This window comes from Mastomys coucha, unplaced genomic scaffold (genome assembly GCF_008632895.1).
Source record: "Mastomys coucha isolate ucsf_1 unplaced genomic scaffold, UCSF_Mcou_1 pScaffold15, whole genome shotgun sequence".
Classification (NCBI taxonomy): domain Eukaryota; kingdom Metazoa; phylum Chordata; class Mammalia; order Rodentia; family Muridae; genus Mastomys; species Mastomys coucha.
The window spans coordinates 58,967,606-58,986,065 of record NW_022196897.1 but is presented as its reverse complement, the minus strand read 5'-3'; the positions used below and the strand labels follow the sequence as shown (position 1 = coordinate 58,986,065).

Here is an 18,460-nt window from a genome sequence, read left to right as displayed (position 1 = left end):
TACAAGTTGGGCGACCCAAGAACAACCAGCCTAAATCTAATCTCCACTCTGGCGATAAGCAATTTGCCCTTCAGATTCAGAAAGGGCAGGCTCAGAATTTTCTCGGGCTTTAGAATCTCACTGTTTTGTTCTGTGAGAGCTCTCTCTGCAGCCTGGGTCAGTCATACCTGCACTCAGATCTCATTGGTGCTGGGTACAGAACTAGTTAAGACACAAAGACCTCAAGTCAGAGGAAAACAGCTCCTGAGGGCAGTCCTTGAACCCGGGGCGGGATGTTTTCACAGGCTCTGGACCTGTTGCAGGCATTTTTATAAGCAGGAACTTTAAAGTGAGCTCCACAGAAAACCAAGTGAGCCTAGCAGCTGTGCCAGAGCTGCACTGGAGAGGGTCTGTCTGGCCTTAATGGACTCTCTGAGATGTGTTTATGATTTAAGTTTGTATAAACACACACACTTTGCTTTCTCTTCACCTGGCCCAGGATCGCATGAATGCAGTGAAATAATAGCTGGCACACATTCAATCTGCTTTCTCTAACCTTCATGAATGGTGGCAAAAGAGAGAAAGAACTGTCACTAGACACTGCTAGCGGCTCTAACGTCCTAAGTCCTAACAGTTGCCTGCTCTCTTCCCTTGCCTTCTCCTTAATGAGGTGCTTTGCACAAACTGATTTGTGTGAACCGATTCCTCACCAAGTCACAGTTTAAAACCTTAAATCTTCCAGGTCACATCCCCAAATGATTCTTCATTTATACACCTCATGATTTTTGAAAGTTTGAAAAACTCTTGCTTAAACTAATTCCCTTAATGAGGCCTTCCAGTCATTTGGAAAGGAGCCACGCTCCTCCATTCATAGGTGTGCCCAGATCTGGCCGTGCTTGGAATCACCTTCAGATTTGAGGGGGCCGCTGCAGACAGCACCATGTCAACTCTGCAGCTACCCAGGAATGAACGCTTCAAGGGGAAACAAGATGTTGGTCATCAGGAAACAGAATTTATTTTTTCAGCAGCCCCCTAATCACAGAGTCAATTTTCCTACTTTTTTCACTTAGAAAGAATGGAACTTTCTAAAACAACACCTCTTGGCACTTGCCTTTCTAAAGACTCAGCACAATAAACAACAAAATCTCATCGGGGACAAAAGTCTCGTGGAAAGTCTCTTTTCCTTAAAAGCTAGCTGTCACAATGGATGGAAAGTCCATACCTAAGTTTTAACTTTAATTTTAAACCTGGTCAGCCAGATTTGGCATGCAAAGACTATAGATCACACAGATCAAAGGGAGGGACGTCTTAAGAACACCAACAGCCGTAAGCAACCGCAGCAGTATAGAACAGTCCATTGTTTTATTGGTTCCACAGTCTTCTCTAACACTTCTCTCCACCACTGTGGAGGTTCCTGTGTCCTGGGCCCACCCTGCATTGACTGATGGCCCTGGCCCTTAGAGTGGGTAGTAGACAAATCAATCCAGCAAGTGGCTATGTGGGACTGAAGGAAAAAGTTCTATTTATGTCCAGTAAGACCAGGTCTGGCAATAACACTGAGCTGTTGAGGGAGTTCAAACTGCTACATATTGATGTCCTCATGTTTGATTAAAAGTTAAACACTGTGATTAACAAACCTATGAGTTGAAGCCAGGGAGGAGAATGGATTCTTTCTACAAAGATTCTGTGTGGACACCGCAGCAATCATCTGAGCACTTTCATTTCATCCCCCAAGCGTGTTATCATTATTTGGGAACACGTGGGAATAGTGTCTCTCAGCATGTACTTAACAAAGAGAAAGGATAAAAGAAAACATGATATCCCAACTTGTCCCTTTAAAGGGACATTTTCAATTAGTCCCATTTTAAGGTTCTCAGGCCTCTTTTTATCTCTCTGGAACTTCAACTCTCCTCATGAATGTCTTTCATCTCCTCTGCCTTATTTGACTACACTGGAGATTTTCCCAAATTGCATTTGATCTATTCTGTTTGCTAGTGTGGAGTACATGTGCTTTATGGTTTGCTAGAGAATGGTCAAGAAGAGTCTCAGGAAGTTTCTGCTAGTTCTAATGCCAGGCAAAAAGCTTGCCCAGTCCCCCAAATCTTTCAGGGTAATATGTCACTCACAATTCACTGGATCTAAGGTTCTGTAAACTTCAGATTCCTATTTTTTCTTTAGATGAGCACACAACAGCTGTTGGTCCTCTGCTTAGAGCCCTGTGCCTGTGGGTCTTACTGCAGGGGACCACAACCTAAAGGTCACTCAGAGACTAAAAGCACTGGAATTTCCTTTTGAAGCTGAGACCATGTTAGCTCCCCCAAGGCTCTGGCATTCTGTGTAGTCTCCAAATCACCAGCTGTCCCTTGGTGAGGAAGTTTGAGGCCATTCTACTATCTTGAGTTATCCCACAATCTGCAGGCTATTTGTTAGTGTGGGAGGTCTGGGGCTTCCGAATCCAAAATGGTGGCAGGATCAGCTTGCTGCTGTGGCCTGCTGCTTGGGAATCTTGTGAGGCCAGTCCTCTATTTTTTGTTTGTTTGTTGTTTTTTGTTTGTTTGTTTCTGGTTTTGCTTTTTTAAAAAGGGGGTGAGGATATTTTTCAGAGAGAAAAGAGAGTAAGAAGATGATGCTTGAGAAAATACTAATTGCAACAACAATCCTAACATTTCTCAGCTCGAGCATTCTTACTCTATGCTTTTATAAATGATCTCATTCAATACTCATCATAGACTCTTGAGGTAGTCAGAACTTACAGCCATATCTTAAAAATGAGTCAAGGATGTTTAGGTAAACCAAAGAGCTTGTACAAGGCCTACAGCTGGGCTCTGAAATGCTTCTGCTGAAGTAAATAAAGTCAGAACTTGGTGTGACATTTATAGTAGCATTGCTAAGACTGGAACTCCTGTCTGAAGTGGTAGATCAGTGGGATGGGACCCCAGCAAGCTCTGCAAAAGCCAGCGTTGTGAAAAGAGGGTAGCTGATGGAGTCAGTGCTCTGAAAAGGGATACACATACCACTTGAATTTAGTGAAGACAGTATATCTGCCCACAGTTGCAGGACTGAGAACATGAAAGGGAAGGGTAGAAATTCAGTAACATTGTCACCTGGGCATAGCAATCAAGAATAGCATCATCACAAGCTGGCACATCTGAGAACTAACCTAATTAGGACTATCCCTGGGCATTTTCACCCTTAAGCTTTCCATGTTGCTGTGTAAGGCTACAATGTATTTAGTAGAATCAACACCATTATACTCTGTGTGAGAGACAAGCCACTGAGCTATTCCCATCCTTAGTGTATATCCTGGACACTGGTGGTGGCAGCAGTACTTTTTTACATTTTTTTTTTTTTGAGACAGGGTTTCTCTGTGTAGCCCTGGCTATCCTGGAACTCCCTCTGTAGATCATGCTGGCCTCAAATGCAGAGATCCACCTGTCTCTGGGTGCTGGGATTAAAGGTGTATGCCACCACACCCAGCCCTGGAAACTGTATCTTAATAGTATCTCTTACCAGTTTTCAGAAGCCAATTACAGCAATTAGTCACCTCCAGTTTCCAGAGAGAAATGGAGACCTCGGTGCACGTGGATATAATTAGGCAAATTCATCAACAGATCCTGGCTTTAATCGGTTCCATTCCCATTAAGAAAAAGCAACTGGTTTTCTTCACACTCATAATAATTTGTTCTATTGATGGATGTGCATCATGGGGACAAAAGAAACCACTTAGCACTTGCAATCTTTAGCCCTCGAATAATCTTTCTTTGGACTAAACACCAGATACATGTGACAATCATGTTCGAGCAGTCACCCTGCTCTCTTGGGTATTTTGAATGACTCACCCAAGATCCCACAGTAAGATTAGAAAAATATTTATTGCTCTGTCGACTGTGGATAGAGTGCTTCCTTTGCTTGGAAGGTCACTGTGTTTATGTTTTACCTTAGGACAGTTTTTAGAAGCGAGGCAGAGAGAATAGCTACTCACATTCTCCTTGTCGGGAATCCCTAGAGGGGGAAAGAGAGACAAGAGAGGCCATTAATTGTATGATCAGCCTATACAACAACAGCACCCAATCCTTTGCTGAAGGAAGCCCAGTGACACTTCCGCGTTTTCTATTTGTGCACCCATAAAAGCTTACAAGGACTGCTTAGAAAGACAGTAGCAGTCATCAAAACTAAGGATCCGGAACACAGAGCTATGTGTCCAGGCATCAAAACCCAGACTTATTTTGTCTCTGTCATATGCTTTATCCTCCCAGTGGTAAATAATCTCTCCGTGACTCCTTTACATCATGCAAGCAGCTAACCGCACTGACTGGATACCAATTCACTTAGAACTGCGGATGGATATATCTATTCTGCAGTTGCACATGCCAACGAGCAATGTTTATGACACAAAGCACCTTGCTCTGCTCCAGTGATCTGACTTCAGTGCAATCAGCATAGAGAAGCCAGCACAACTCTGTTGTGAGCAGAGCACCTTCCTGTGTGCTCAGGCCAGGCCTGAGCATGGCAGCAGCTGTTTGAAAGCAAGGGTTCTCTCAATTCCGTTAGATGAACAAATCCACGGTTCTCACATGTAATCACATGTTCATTCATTTACAAACATTACACCAGCATCTACCACAGGCAGCCCTGGTTCCTTTTCTCTTGGTGGACACAATAACTGTGGGAAGCAACTGTGCGAAGCCATATCTTAGTTGAGCACACTAAGCTTGGGATAACAGGCACAGGAGATATATTACAGAGGAAAATCCTGCACAGATGGGCCTCCTGTGTGGCCTTGCCTCTAACCATTGGCTCAGTGTAAGGTGATTTTCACCACAAGACTACAGTGTATCCAAATTCTAAGTATACAGGGTACTGTTTCCAGATATGGCCACACAATTGCTATATCAACCTTAAAGGAATAGAGTGGTCATCCCAGTAGCAGCGAGTAGTAGGCAAGAGGCCTCAGACTAGAAGAGATCATTGGAAAACTTGATCTAGTTGGAGCTTTGTCCCTTGAATCTGAAGAGTCTCAATATGCAAATCACTCAGGCAAGAAGCAGGAGTATTGACAGCATCCCAGATAGGTCAGAAGGAGCCAGGTGGTTTGTGACATCACTCTGAAATTCATCCTGCACCCATCCAGCGGAACAACTATCCAACCAGCAGTCACCTGCTAGGACTGGAGTGGACTGCCTGAGGAGAGCCAGGGTACAGCAGACTGGCTTGTTCAGTAAGTGGAAGATACTGTCACACAGATCACTACATATGGACAGCTGGACCTTAGGCTAGCTTTGGGAAGCTACTACAAAAGGTGATTTTTCAGCATGTGGGTCTTGACAGTTGGGCTAAGATGTGATGATTCTTGGACTGCTAGCTTCCATGGAAGGCAACGGCAATCATTGAAAGGCTTCCCACACCAGGCAGATAAGAACAACAAAAAGGAGGAAAAGAGGGCTTTCGAAATTAAAGACAATGTATTGGTATTATGCACTTGTAATCTTAGTATTAGAAGTCTGCGCCAGGAAGATCAAGAGTTTGAGGCTAGCCTAGGGTATTTTGTAAGACTCTATCTCAAAAAATAGGGTGGTGGTGGTGAGATAGCTCAATAGGTAAAAGCACTCGCTACAAGCCTAACCTGAGTACAATCCCTGGGACCCACATAGGGGAAGGAAAGAATTGATTTGTGTAAATTATCCTCTGATTTTTCATGCATGTGGTATGGCACACACTTGGGCAAACATTCACAGAATAAACAAATGTAATAAAAATATTATTATTTTTTAAAAGATACTAAGGCAGAGGCTGCCACTTGTCTGGGCCCAATTGAGAAATCATAATAAAGATATTAAGTTTGGGAAATCTGAATATTGACTTGATGGTGGATGTTTTTTAAGGGAAATGATGGCAGCTATTTCATGTGGCTGAAATTCTGAATATATGTGGAAAAGCCTGTTTGCATTTTCAAAAAGGCCTCCTAGCCAGGGCAGGGACGTATACATGTAATTCTAGACACTACAGAGGCTGAGGCAGGAAGATTGCGAGTTAGGCTAGTCTCAAGTGTACAGTAAGACAGTGTGAAGAGAGAGAGAGATGGAGAGAGAGAGAGAGAGGGAGAGAGGAAGAAAGAGCACTGAGTCCAGGCTCCTCCACTTTTAGGAGAAGGTAAAGGGGCCGTGAATGAGTCCAGATTTCAAGTGTTGAAAATAATTCAGGGACACAAGGACCATGCAACAAGACTCTGAGATCCAAGAGAGAAGAACAGGGCTGAAAAGTTATTAAATTAATAAGAACAGGAGCCAGAGAATCTATTGGTGACGTTAGGAATTCATTTAAAGTCCTGGGCAGAAGCCAGACTTCATGGGGCTAAGTAAGTGGCTAGGGGTGAGGGCATTATAGCTAATACATTATTCGAGAGTATTATGTGCCTGGCATTCTTTTAGACTCATGACACATTTTGATTCATTTAATAAAACAACCCTATCAGGAAACTGAGGCACAACGCATCAGTGGTTTGCCTGTGGTCACATAGTTAGGAGACAGCATAGTTGATTTTTTTTTTTTTAAACTCAGGCATTCCTAAGTGAACTGGTTTTTCCTAGCTTAGCCAAGAGGGGGAAGAAAGAACAGGAACTGAGGAGAAGAAAAAAAAGAAAAGGAAAGGAAAGGAAAGAAGAAAGGAGAGGAGAGGAGAGGAGAGGAGAGGAGAGGAGAGAAGAGAAGAGAAGAGAAGAGAAGAGAAGAGAAGAGAAGAGAAGAGAAGAGAAGAGAACAAAAGAAAAGAAGGAAGGAAGGTAGGCAGGCAGGGAAGGAGGGAGAGAAAAAGGAAGGAAGGAAGGAAGGAAGGAAGGAAGGAAGGAAGCAAGGAAGGAAGGAAGGAAGGAGGGCTGGTCTCCCTCTTTCCAGTTCCCTTTTTTAGGAGGCAGATGTGGGGAGGTGGGGGTCGCTATAGAGAAAGGCAGTGGCAGCAACACTGTAGGGCAGAAAGTGAGAAATCCTGAAGATTCTAGACAAGCAAGGAGGTGGCCCTGCAGAAACTAACAAATCAGGAATGAGAGTAACATTCGAGGAGAAAGGGAGAGGGGGTGATGCTCACTGCCACATCCATAGGTGCCACAAGTTCAAATACTCCATACCACACACACACACACACACACACACACACACACACGAATGCACACAGGAATGGGATGGAGGGAAGAGGACTGAAGAGATGGCTCAATAGTTAAGATCATGTACTCTTCTGCCAGAGGACTGGAACAGTTCCTAGCACCTATGTCAGATGGCTCACAACTGCTTCTAGAAATCTGATGGCCACTTGTGGCCTCTAAGGGAGCCTGCAGGCATGTGCACAGATACATCCAGACACATGCATCAAAATAAAATCAACCTTTTAAAAAGTACCACACGACTCACCCTTCCACTATTTTTAAACTTCAGCCAGATGTGGGTCTCTTATAGGAGCCTGATTTTTTGCTGGTATACATCGAAGGTGTATACTACACCACTTAGCTACACAGACATTTGTGAAGTGAGTACCAAAGTTAAGCTGCCCATCACCTTCTAGCACCTAGCACCTAGAATCTAACAAACGCCTCAGATTGGAAGGGGCCATTTAGTAAGAACAAATGACTTACGCATCTCTCTTTGGTCAATGTATCTAAACTGAACACGAGGTGGCTTCTGGGCATCCACATGTGGCTGAGTCAAACACAGTTCAGGAACCCCATTTTTAAAAGGACACAGAAATACTCCAAGCGTGTGGATGTTCAGTATGTGAATGTCCCAGCCTGCACCAGAGCCAGCCACTCTCTATTAGTGAATACCCCATAGTGCAGACCATAACTCCAGTGTGAACTGCTGGTTTGTTACACCAGAGTCAGGGTGCCTCCTTTGTCATGCTGGTGTACAACATTTTGTTGTTGTTGTTGTTGTTGTTGTTACATGAAAGCACATAGCACACAACCAATCTTCAGACACAAAACATTCACATTTCACTTACTGTCATTGTTAGAGCCCGTTTCCATAACACCATAGGGAGGAGCCAGAAGTCCGGCCATATACTGTCGGTATTTCTGCAAGACAAAATCAGATGGGATTGTGAAGTCAGCACACGGGTAATTACTTGCTTGGAGCGTGGTTCCTTTGTTTACATGTGAAAGAGCAGACACCCTGGGGCTCTTATTTATAGAGCCAGAAGTAAGCTCTCTAGGGTTCTGGGTTTAAACTAAAGATGTGGGGTTCAGAGAGAGGCTTCCTAGGTGAGACTGTATGTGCCCTCTGCCCAGGGCAGGACTCCACCCAGCTGCTTCATTTACATGGTATGCATTTGTGGAGATGGAGTGAAAGGGTTCCTACCTCTCCACTCCCTGTATACTCAGGCTCCTAAGAACCAGCGCTGAGTGTTTACAGGCTCAGACACAGTAACCTTGCTGCCTACCTCTGAGGTGAATGCCTCCGAATCAGCCTCTTTCAAAGCCAAAAGAAATGTGCAGCAGCGGCTCTTGGAATGTGTCTCTTTGAAAGAAGCTGACTGGCTTCCATTTGCCACCTTCCTTTCACAGGGTACACCTGCCTGCTATGTGACCCCTCCAGAGCACTTTTGTTATGTCGTCAATAAAACCACCTGGCTTAATTTAGATGCTCCTGGATTGTCTTCCCCTGGCTTTTTGGTCCAGGCGTGCTCTGCAACTAGGGGCTCCGCGATGTATGTGATTAGTTAGTGTCTGAGTTGTGTGGGAGGGATAAGGTTTGGCGAGCATCAGGCTAGAAAGGAGGGGCATTTACAAAGAATGGAAGGTGAGCGCTCTCAGGCAATAAGTGCAGCTTCCTCCCTTGCACAATGAAAGGTGGGTAATTTTACTGATCGTGCAGTATCATGTATATTTATGGTTTATTATCACAGTGACACACACATGTAAATGTTGAACAGCATCAAAAGAGCCAGCTCCCCATTAATGTGTGTCAGCCATACAAACACCGGCAGAAGAAAGACTTCATCTGTAGCAATGGGCAACTGGTGACACGTGGTACCCAGCAACCATCTGCCCATTTTAACACTGCTGTCATGGTACTTTCTCTAAAGAGCCTTCTAGCTAAGATATGATGACTAGCTCCTCCCACCCCATTTCCCCCCCTCAGTTAGGAAGCGCTTGTGTGCATGCCAACATTAAGATGGCGGATTACCCCTACATCTCTGAGCTCATCACTCAGATATGCCTACAGCACCAAACCTATTATTGTCATTCCCTTGACACCTTCCCAGTTCTGAACCTCTTCTTCGTGGCATGACACTCTGGGCATGCAGCTAACTTGTGCTCTACACAAACAGTTTCAAAGAGGGCACAAGAAAGCCTTGTGACCCTCCTTCAACCCAACCCTTTGCACTTTTTGCTTTTTACGATCCCCTTACAGGCTTCTAAAAGAAAGGACTCCTGTTAAATTTAAGGGGCCAGTTTATTTCGCTTAGAAATCTTCTCTTGGGACTGATGCTGCTCTTTTGTCTCAGCACTTCAATGGCAGTTCCCATGGACTCAGGAAGCACCGCTGACCTTCCTCCAAGCCCAGAGCACCTGGTCCATGGCTCCCCCAGTGTGAATCCCTGGGGCTGCTGCTTTGAGAACAGGAACCAGGACAGTCTCCAGGGAAGACCAGGTCAGCTGAATTTAGAGACGTGTGGTTGTACTTTCTATCACTGAGTGTCAATGCCCCAGGCACTGGGCACTGAGAACAGGAGACAAGGACCCTAGCTCTCACCGGCTAGCCAACTGTCTAGTTACTGAGACATGAGGCACAAGGACTCATACTTACTGTATTAGCTCCCCATTCTCCATGGGGCTCCCATCCCAAGACTACCAGTGGATGCCTTCAACCACGGACATCACCAACCTCTATCTGTTCTGGTGTCACCCAGTCATACATACATATATGTTGGAGTTTAATTTAAAACCAGGTACATTTGCACGTACATGTGCACACAGGTATATGCTACACACACAAACACAAGATACACTGTATACACTGTGATGTATATAGTATGATACTGTTTTGTAGTAATACAAGAACAAATGCCTGTGTATAAATATAAGGATCTACAACCATGAAGAGCATCCCTGAACATAAGAGAAGGGCAATGAGAGTCCTTCTAGAAGCTGTGTCTCTCTCTAAGAGAGCCATGTCTCTCTCTCTGAGGTTGAGGCCTCTTAGAGAGAGACACGGCTTTCACCATACGCACTTTGGAACTTTTGACTTGGTACCGATTGCCTCCTGTTACCCTCGGGGCACCAGAACAGGCCACTTCCTTGCTATTTTATATGTGTTAATAAACTTAATTCAAAGCAAGCTTTCCATTATGAAAGCACATGAAATGAAATGAAAAAAAAAGATGATATAATCAAAAATGAAAAATTTGAAGAAGCAAGGAGTTATGAAAAATAACAGGTCATGTTTATACGCAGGGTCTACCCTCTCAGCCTGCCCCATCCTTTGCCCCACTGCCAGTAGAGAAGTGAGGCATCTTCTAGATTAGCTGTCCATAGTTTAATCATCTCCAGCAATTCAGGTCATGTTGGCTGTTAAGTAGTCTGAAGTTCAGATATTATGGAGAGAGACAAATTGTTCCCACTGTTTCCTGACCCAGTTCCTGCTCCTGCCCCATTGAATCTGTGGACTCGAGAAAACAATTCTTGAGAGATGCCACTACATTTCCCACAGATTGTTATGCAGCAACAGAAACCTAACTGGGAACTTGGTATCTGATAGCAAGGTTACATTCTAGCAAAGCAGAAAGAATGTGGCTTTGATTTGAGGATTAAAGAGTGAGAGGGAGCACTGGAGGGTTGGAGGGCTGTGGACAGTGGCTTAAAGAGGATGGTACGGTAGAGAGAAGGAATATTGGTCCTTACTGGGTAGAAATGGAAAAGAACCGGTGCCCATGAAAGTCCAAACCTAAACAGAGATGAACACAACTCTGTATTTGGAAGACAAAGCCTTAGTGTGGAGGGCACAGAGGTGGCTATAAACCTCTGACAGGAGTCAGAAGGCTGGACGCGATTCTTTATAGATGCTGTATTCCAGCTACACCAAAAAAGGTTCGAGGCAGAGAGGAGCTGATGGAAAGATAGTTTTTTGTCTACTAGAGCTGATACCTTAGAAACTCACCAGTATTTTAAATTAATGACACCGTATTTGGCTAAAAGATATGACAATAAACAGTAAAAGAAAACTTTGGCTCTCTGAAGGCCTTTGAACATGAAGAAAATGACTCAGTTTTACACAGACTATTTTTTATGAAAAAAAAATAAGACACAGAAACAACTCCCAGGGAGCCAAACTGTACCTCAACCAAAGGACTGTAGCCATTTTCCTAACGGGAGTGTAGAACTGTCCAGGACTCGGCATTGTTGTCTGCCACTCCTACCAATCCCTCCCTTTTGGAGGGATGTCTGGTGAGTCCCTGTCCCCATTGCCACTGTTTAGCAGGTATCAGAAAGCAAACAGCTAACTTCTTATTCATGGGTGTCAAATGGAGACTAATACCAGGAGCAGTCCCTAAGAAATAGCATCTGTGAGGACCTGGTCCACATCGAGTCCTGATACAGATGGCGCATTCTTGAACTGCTGGGATGATACCAAAGTAGGGAAACACTTTGGTGCTCTTAAGAAAGGGGAATGCATTTTGCATGGGTGTGGAGTGCTGTAGTCAGACAGTGGACTGAAGCATATTCCCTAAGATAACCATAGCACTCCATCGCATCCTGCATGCTTTCCTGACCCCTACTAACTGAGAGGGTGTGGACCCCTTTCTTGAAGTCACAGCCAATAGAATGTGAGTGTAGTGACACTGGGTGAGTTCCCTGGCTGGATCACAAGCACATGGTTTGCAGGGACCTGAGCTCTCCAAAAGCTACCTCTTAGAAGCCCCTGACTATACTCTAAGACACCCAAGTGAAATTGAACTGGTAGACAGTTCAATGGAGCTCAGCTTCTGCTCCATTATTCCAGCTGCCCTGGCCTTCCAAATTGATGTCAACACTAGGTTTAGCAGATAAGTAATCTCCCTGTGCCCTTGTAGAACTCCTGACTCAGAGAATCCTCATGTAATATAAAATGGTAATTGTTTTATTCCAGTATATTTGGTGGTGGCAACAACCTCCCCTCCCCCATACACACACACACACATCCCTACACACCATACACTGTATCCTATGAGAAACTAAATTTTCAGTTCTGGACTCCACAATGAATAGGCAGGGCCGGGAGATCCCCATGGACTTGCTGAGTCACTTTTCATGAGGTCTCTAGTTAGTGGCCTTCCAAGCAGTACACAAAAGCAGTGTCTGTGAAGCCGAAGGCTATTGCCTAGAAGTTACTGGATAGGACAGAGCATGAGATAGATATTCTAGGTTTGCACAGGGAGAGTGCTAAATCATCAAGCAAATGCTCTGTTTGTGTGGACAGGAACAGGAGAGAAGCAAGAGAACATCTGTGCAGACCCAAGCCTGGAGCATTCTTGGCTGAGAGAACACGGGGTGTCCCTCTACTGGTGGGATCAGTTCCCAGCGGCATTCGGTGTCATAGTGCATGTGGCACTGGGCATAAGTGACCATGGCAGCCCAGTATAGAGTGACACACAGAGGAGGCAGTAATCCTTCAACTGGGAAGTCCTCTGGAGGCTGTAAAATGAGAGACCGGATACTGGGCCACTTTCCAATGGTGCTGACGTGTATCCCAGGGGTCACTGGGAAGTAAGAGTAAAATGACTGTATTGATAAACCCACATGGCACAACAGTTCATATCTTCATAGAAGTTTAAAAACAGCTCCCATTTTCTGAAAAATAAAACAGAAATCAAAAGCAGTGGGAAGGCCATGCTTAATGAAGCTCACACATATAAGTTAGTACTGGCCAGTATGAACTTGAGGGCAGTAGTCTTTCAGAAGTGGCTCAGCAGGTCTTTATGGCTGTCATTTGCCATCCTTACACACATGTGAGTCAAAAATGGGGTCCTGCGTCTGCTCGGGGCTAGGGTCACTGGCTAAGGCAGGACGTGGAAATTTTTGACTGCGAGCACCCCCATGGAACTGCCAGACAGACGTCGGGCACTGAGAAGGCACAGGATCCTGCTCCAGGGATGAGGAAGATGCAGTCTGGGGTCCCCATGGACCTGCTAGAGTCAGGCTCTGACTTTCAGGCACCACAGACAGACACCGCTGGGTACCACAGAAGAGCCAGCTCTGGGGTCCCTGGGCTGCACGGAGGTCAGGGGCGTCAGGTTCTCAGTCTTGGACACCTCAGACGCCACTGGATGTAGAGGAAGAGCTGAGAACAGAGTGGGGACCCTCGGGAAGACTCTGGCCCAGGGTAGAAGGGGAAAGGGTAGGAGAAGAGAGTTCTGGCAGGTTACTACAGGGACGATAGTCCTAGGCTTGGGTGGGCCGCTTGGTGGTGAGCTGCTTGGCTTGGCTGGTGGCCGTGGCTGGAGCACAGGGAGGCCTCCTGGCAGGAGGTTAGACATGGCTGGTTAGGAGAGGACCTGCTCCATTGCTCCAGCAGGTCAGATCTCGATGAGAAGCAGCAGTCCATGGTTTTAAAGGCGTTTATTGTAGAAAGGCAGAGAGAGGGAGAGAGGAGGGAAGTAGAGGCTGGCTGTGGCCACATGAAGGGGGGGGGGGGAAGAGGGAAAGCAGAAGGGTAAGAGAGTAAGAGAGAGAGGAGGGGCAAAAGGCCTCTTTTATAGTGGGCCCCTAGGTAACTGTGGGGAGGAGCATACCTGGCTGTTGCCAGGAAACTGTGGGGGTGGAGTCCAGACAGAATACCAGGGGCTTGGGACATTGCCTAAGTGACTGATGGCCACATACCTCTCTGGGGGGAAGGAATGGAGAGGGGGCCTGTGGGAGGCTGTAGCTGTGACAGGAGTCAGTGGCCCAGCAGGCGTGGCCGAACACCTGCCGTCCCATGCAGGCAGAAGTCACCGCCCACTAGGTCACTGGGGTTCAAGGCCTGTGCTTAACTGGGGACCAGGCTGTCTGTGCACAGCTCACCACCCCTCTCCACACACACACACACACACACACACACACACACACACACACACACACACGCACACACGCCAAACCTCAGCAGTTAAGGTATGTGGTGGCTTAGCTGACCCCTTCTTTGGGATGCTGGTTGACCTTTCCCTGCAAACCCTTTTCTATATCCCAACCCACCACAATACTGCAATGGGCTCTGTGACTTCACATGGGCACTTTCCAAGTGGCCACAGGCACTTAGGAAAGAGCTATGCCACTAACCTAGGCAGTGAGCTGAGGAAAGATCAGAATCAGCTCTGAGGGGGCAAGGAAGAAAGCGCTGAGCTCTGGTGTTACCCCCAAACTCCTGTACAGTGTCCCCAGCGTGCAGCATTATATATGACACTTGCGACAGCTCAGGCTTTCCAATCCAGAAGCAGTTGCTCCCATACAGAATATCTTTCAGAAGGCCCTGTCTTGGGGGAGGTACGAACACAGCAAATCAACACAGTCTGGGTTGGCTGTTCTGAGACCCAGGGTGTCAGGACAGCCAACTCACGAGGCCACCCTGCCGACGATGCTGACGGAACTAGGGGATACCCCTCTTGGACTTTCAGAAAAGCCAAAAAAAAAAAAAAAAAAAAAAAAGAGCAGCTGTTCTGATGGTGAAACCAAAAGAAAGAGCCATCAAGAGTTCTGGGAGAACCTGGCAGGTTTGGGACTCTGATTCCCTCTGAGATCAGTCACTGGAAGGGTTATCCATCAGCAGGGTCACTGAAGACAAGTACCCAGCTTGAGCCTCATCAGTAAAATGCTGAGAGATCAACAGTGTCTTTGGCTTTGTTCTGCACTACTAGGGGCTGATAGCATTTTGTCTAAGCTCTGCCCCACAGTTACCTAGCAACAACCAGGTATGCCCGTTCCACTCTAAAAGGGGCTGCTTGCCCCCTCCGGGCTTTCTTGCCTTCTTGCTCTTGCTGTGTCCTCTTGCCCCTTCCCCTCCCTCTCCATTTCCCTCCCCTTCTCTCTCCATGTGCTAAAGGCCAGCCTCTACTTGCCTAATCTCTCCCTCTGCCTTTCTCTGTCTCTACCACCCTCTCAACTCTCCTCTCCGTGGCCTGAATAAACTCTGTTCTATATCTGTCCTGTGGCTGGTCCCTCAGCATGGGCCTGCAGAGGCACCCCTTTCCCCCACACCTGACTACACATCCACCAAACACATTCATTCTCTATCTTTTTATAAAACACAACAGGGGCTGCTGATGGGACCCGCAAGAAAAGTGCATAATACAAGCACGTAATACAAAGTTTCAAGGCCTATGGAAAAGAGAGTATCTTTGCTCTTACTGCCTTTTATAAATTATAGCTTTAAGTGCAATTTCAGTTTTAAACATGCCTTAGGTTCCCAAGAAATTGAAGGCTTACAAACCACGATTAAAGTATCTCTAGACTTCCCACAAGATTGATATCATTCAAATACCTTCACACAGCATCAACAAAGCCTGGTTTGGGATTGACAAGGCAATGTTCCTAGAGGCTCCACTCTTTATTACAAAGACTTCTATGGCCAAATATTGTCCGTGTGATGGTGTATTCTGACACTGAAAAGCTTTTCCAACAACAAAATGGTGCTAACAGAGGCTGAGACAGAACAATCTTGAAATGGAAGCCAGTCTGGGTGACACCATGAGTTCCTGTTTCAATCAAACAGAGGAAGGAACAGAGTGCAGAAGCAGAGCTCAGGCTAGCATGCCTGAGGCCCTGGAGCTGAGTCCCAGCTCTGCAGGGGTAGGAGTTGATACTAAGGTTATTTGAGATGTGCAGCCCCACACAGCCACAATGACCTTCTCCAGCTGAGGCCTGAAGCTCCCCAGAGTGGCACCCAGCAAGGCCAGAGAAGGATCAACAGCAGCTCTTCCTGGAGTTTCCATTTTGTTCTATGTCAAGTAGTTGAAAGGATTACTTTTATACATTTATATTATAGAGTAGAAAGATCAATTTGCATAAATTCTAAAGATTAAAGCAGGAGACTTCAAAGAAATTCTGAACTGGCTGCTGGCTACTTCTAGCTACAAAGGGTCTAGACCCTAGGCATTATATATTGATTTCCTCTGTATTCAGGAACTTCAGTGGAAAAAAAAAAAGGAAAACCTCTGATGTTGTAGAAAGTACACAGATATTGGCATCATGCAAGCCTGCAGCCTTAGTTCCGACTCTGCCAAATGCTGCCTGTGTGAGCTTGAAGATGCTCGCCTCTGTCTCACAGATAAGGAACTAAGACAGTTATACCCAACTTTCAGACCCTCTTGAGGAAAAGAGTAAAATCTATAAACACGCCCAGCATATATTAGGCAGTAACTGCTTATTGGCCCAGCACACAGTAGGTAGGTAGTAACTGCTATTGGTAACAATAACAACAATACTGAGAATAACAATAGACAAAGGTTAAGAAGAAACTAGCTTATTGTATCTGACATTTCATAACAAAACCATCACAGCTTGGGGAAATGTCATTGTTCTCCACATCATGGCTTTATATCACCAAGGCTGTGACAGGCACACTGTATAAAGGATATAACATATGTATGGGTATGTGCTAAATGGAGCTATGGAAATATAAGAACCTATGTCATAGGTTTAAAAATATCACAGATAAATAATCTAAAATGTTCTTGTTTTACAGTTATCTTAAGCACGTAACTTAAATCAAAGGACTTTAAAAATAATTCCAGAATGTTATGGTGTGTATCTATAATGCCAGCATTTGGGAAGTGGAAGCAGAAGGATTGTGAGTTCAAAGTCATCCTTTACTACACAGCAAGTTCAAGGCCAGCCTAGGACAATTGAGGTCTTATCTCAAAATAAAATACACAAAAAGCCCATAGCATACTATTTTGTATCTACATAGCAAACTGGTGTAGGGGAGAGACAGCAGCTCCACGGTGATGGAGAAAGGAAGAACACAGAGATCCAGATGTCAGAACGGCTCTCTCATGATGGCTCTGATGGAAGGAGGCCTCCAAGCTGAGTGTCTTAAGAGGCTAAGAGTCACAAGGGACCATATGAGGTCACTGTTAAACCAACCCACTTGAGATACCAATGAAATCCAAGATGCTGACCAGTATGGGCGGGTTCTCCAAGTACTATCAACTGAAAGAAGAATTGCCACTTGTAGGCACTCAGTGACCAAGTCTCACTCCTCAGAACACAGGTTACATTAGCACTGAAGGAAGAGATAATAAATACACATTCTTTTAGACAGTACTTGCTGATCGGTGCCTTACACAGCCAGGACAAGGAAGGCGTGGGGGGCGGGGGGTCCCTGTAGAACTGTTGTGACCTCACAAGGGCAGCCAATCATACACACATGATCCCATGAACAGCTACAGCCATACTAGAAAAGAAACAGAGAAGGCTGAAGCCAGGGCGGGGGAGCTACCGGGTAGGAGGTGGGGTGACTTAGATTTAGACATCAGGGAAATGACATTGACTCAGGGATGAGCAGGAAGAAGAGGGGTGAGCTTGAGCCAACGCCAGGCAGGAAGAGGGCGAGGATAAGGCAAGGGGAAAGAAGATGGTGGTAAGGTCTTAGCATGCGAGGCCTCATAGGACGTGGTTAGGGCATAGGCTACTGTCACAGTGTAATGGGAAACATTCAGACGCAGAAGCAGGAAGAACATATGCATGCTCTTAGAAGGCCATCCTGACAGCCATGAGAATGGTTTTGGTGAATTGTGAGGACTGAAGAAAGAAAGGAGGATATGGTATCGGGGGGGGGGGGAGCGGCAGACACTTGTTTCTAAAAGCAAAAGTGAGGTAATCTCCATCAGTTTTCTGTGAACAATGCAAAGCCTCTGAATTCTTGTTGAAATGCAACACATCCCTATGTATTTAAGCTGACTGAGTGTTGGGGAGGTGAGGGGGCTTCAGAGGGTTCCCTGGGACAAGTAACATAAGTTAGTGCATAAGTTAGTATATTAGATATTCATTAATACTTAATTAGTTTAATTAACTAGTAAGTAATTAACCAAGGACTGTTAGCAGAACTCAAGCTGGAAGCGAGGCACACACAGTAGGTCAGTGCTACTTAGCTGAAAGTCATCTAAGAGTTTACTCTGGCATGGTGACTGCCTCACAAACTCTCTGCTCACAGTAGGTCTGAACCCACTGCAGTCCAGCTACCATCCAAGCTGTGAAAGATGAAACAATTATGAATTGTCTCCTCGGTTGTGGGAAACAGTTAACCGACATTTTATTTAACCATGTAAACCTTCAATAGTAGGTGGATCTTACATATGTCTACTCCAAACTAGTGTATAAAACTCTGTTCATAAACTAAAATAAAATAATGTTTATTTTTATTTTATGCATATGAGTTTTAGGCTGTGTGTATGTAAGTGTAGGCTCGAGTACCTGGTGCTGAAGGAGGATAGATAGATGATAGATAGATAGATAGATAGATAGATAGATAGATAGATAGATAG

The 18,460-nt window shown here is 45.4% G+C and overlaps 1 protein-coding gene and 1 long non-coding RNA gene across 7 annotated transcripts in view; one reads left to right on the top strand and one right to left on the bottom strand.

Annotated features, from left to right (window-relative positions):
* Positions 1-18,460, bottom strand: part of Rapgef4 (Rap guanine nucleotide exchange factor 4) — a 293,101-nt gene that overhangs the window by 107,671 nt on the left and 166,970 nt on the right. For 5 of the 6 annotated variants that reach the window (XM_031370606.1, XM_031370607.1, XM_031370611.1 and 2 more), the window contains 2 exons: positions 7,967-8,039; positions 3,962-3,981 (listed from right to left, as the gene is read on the bottom strand). In XM_031370606.1, the coding sequence (XP_031226466.1) occupies positions 3,962-3,981; positions 7,967-8,039 (93 nt within the window). Of the gene's footprint in view, positions 1-3,961; positions 3,982-7,966; positions 8,040-16,866; positions 16,887-18,460 lie in introns of those variants that run through there. The other variant, XM_031370610.1, reaches the window with a different exon arrangement.
* LOC116090305 lies at positions 5,143-12,813 on the top strand. The gene is made up of 3 exons (XR_004118636.1): positions 5,143-5,278; positions 9,473-9,618; positions 12,424-12,813. It is a non-coding gene; the product is annotated as an uncharacterized LOC116090305 (long non-coding RNA).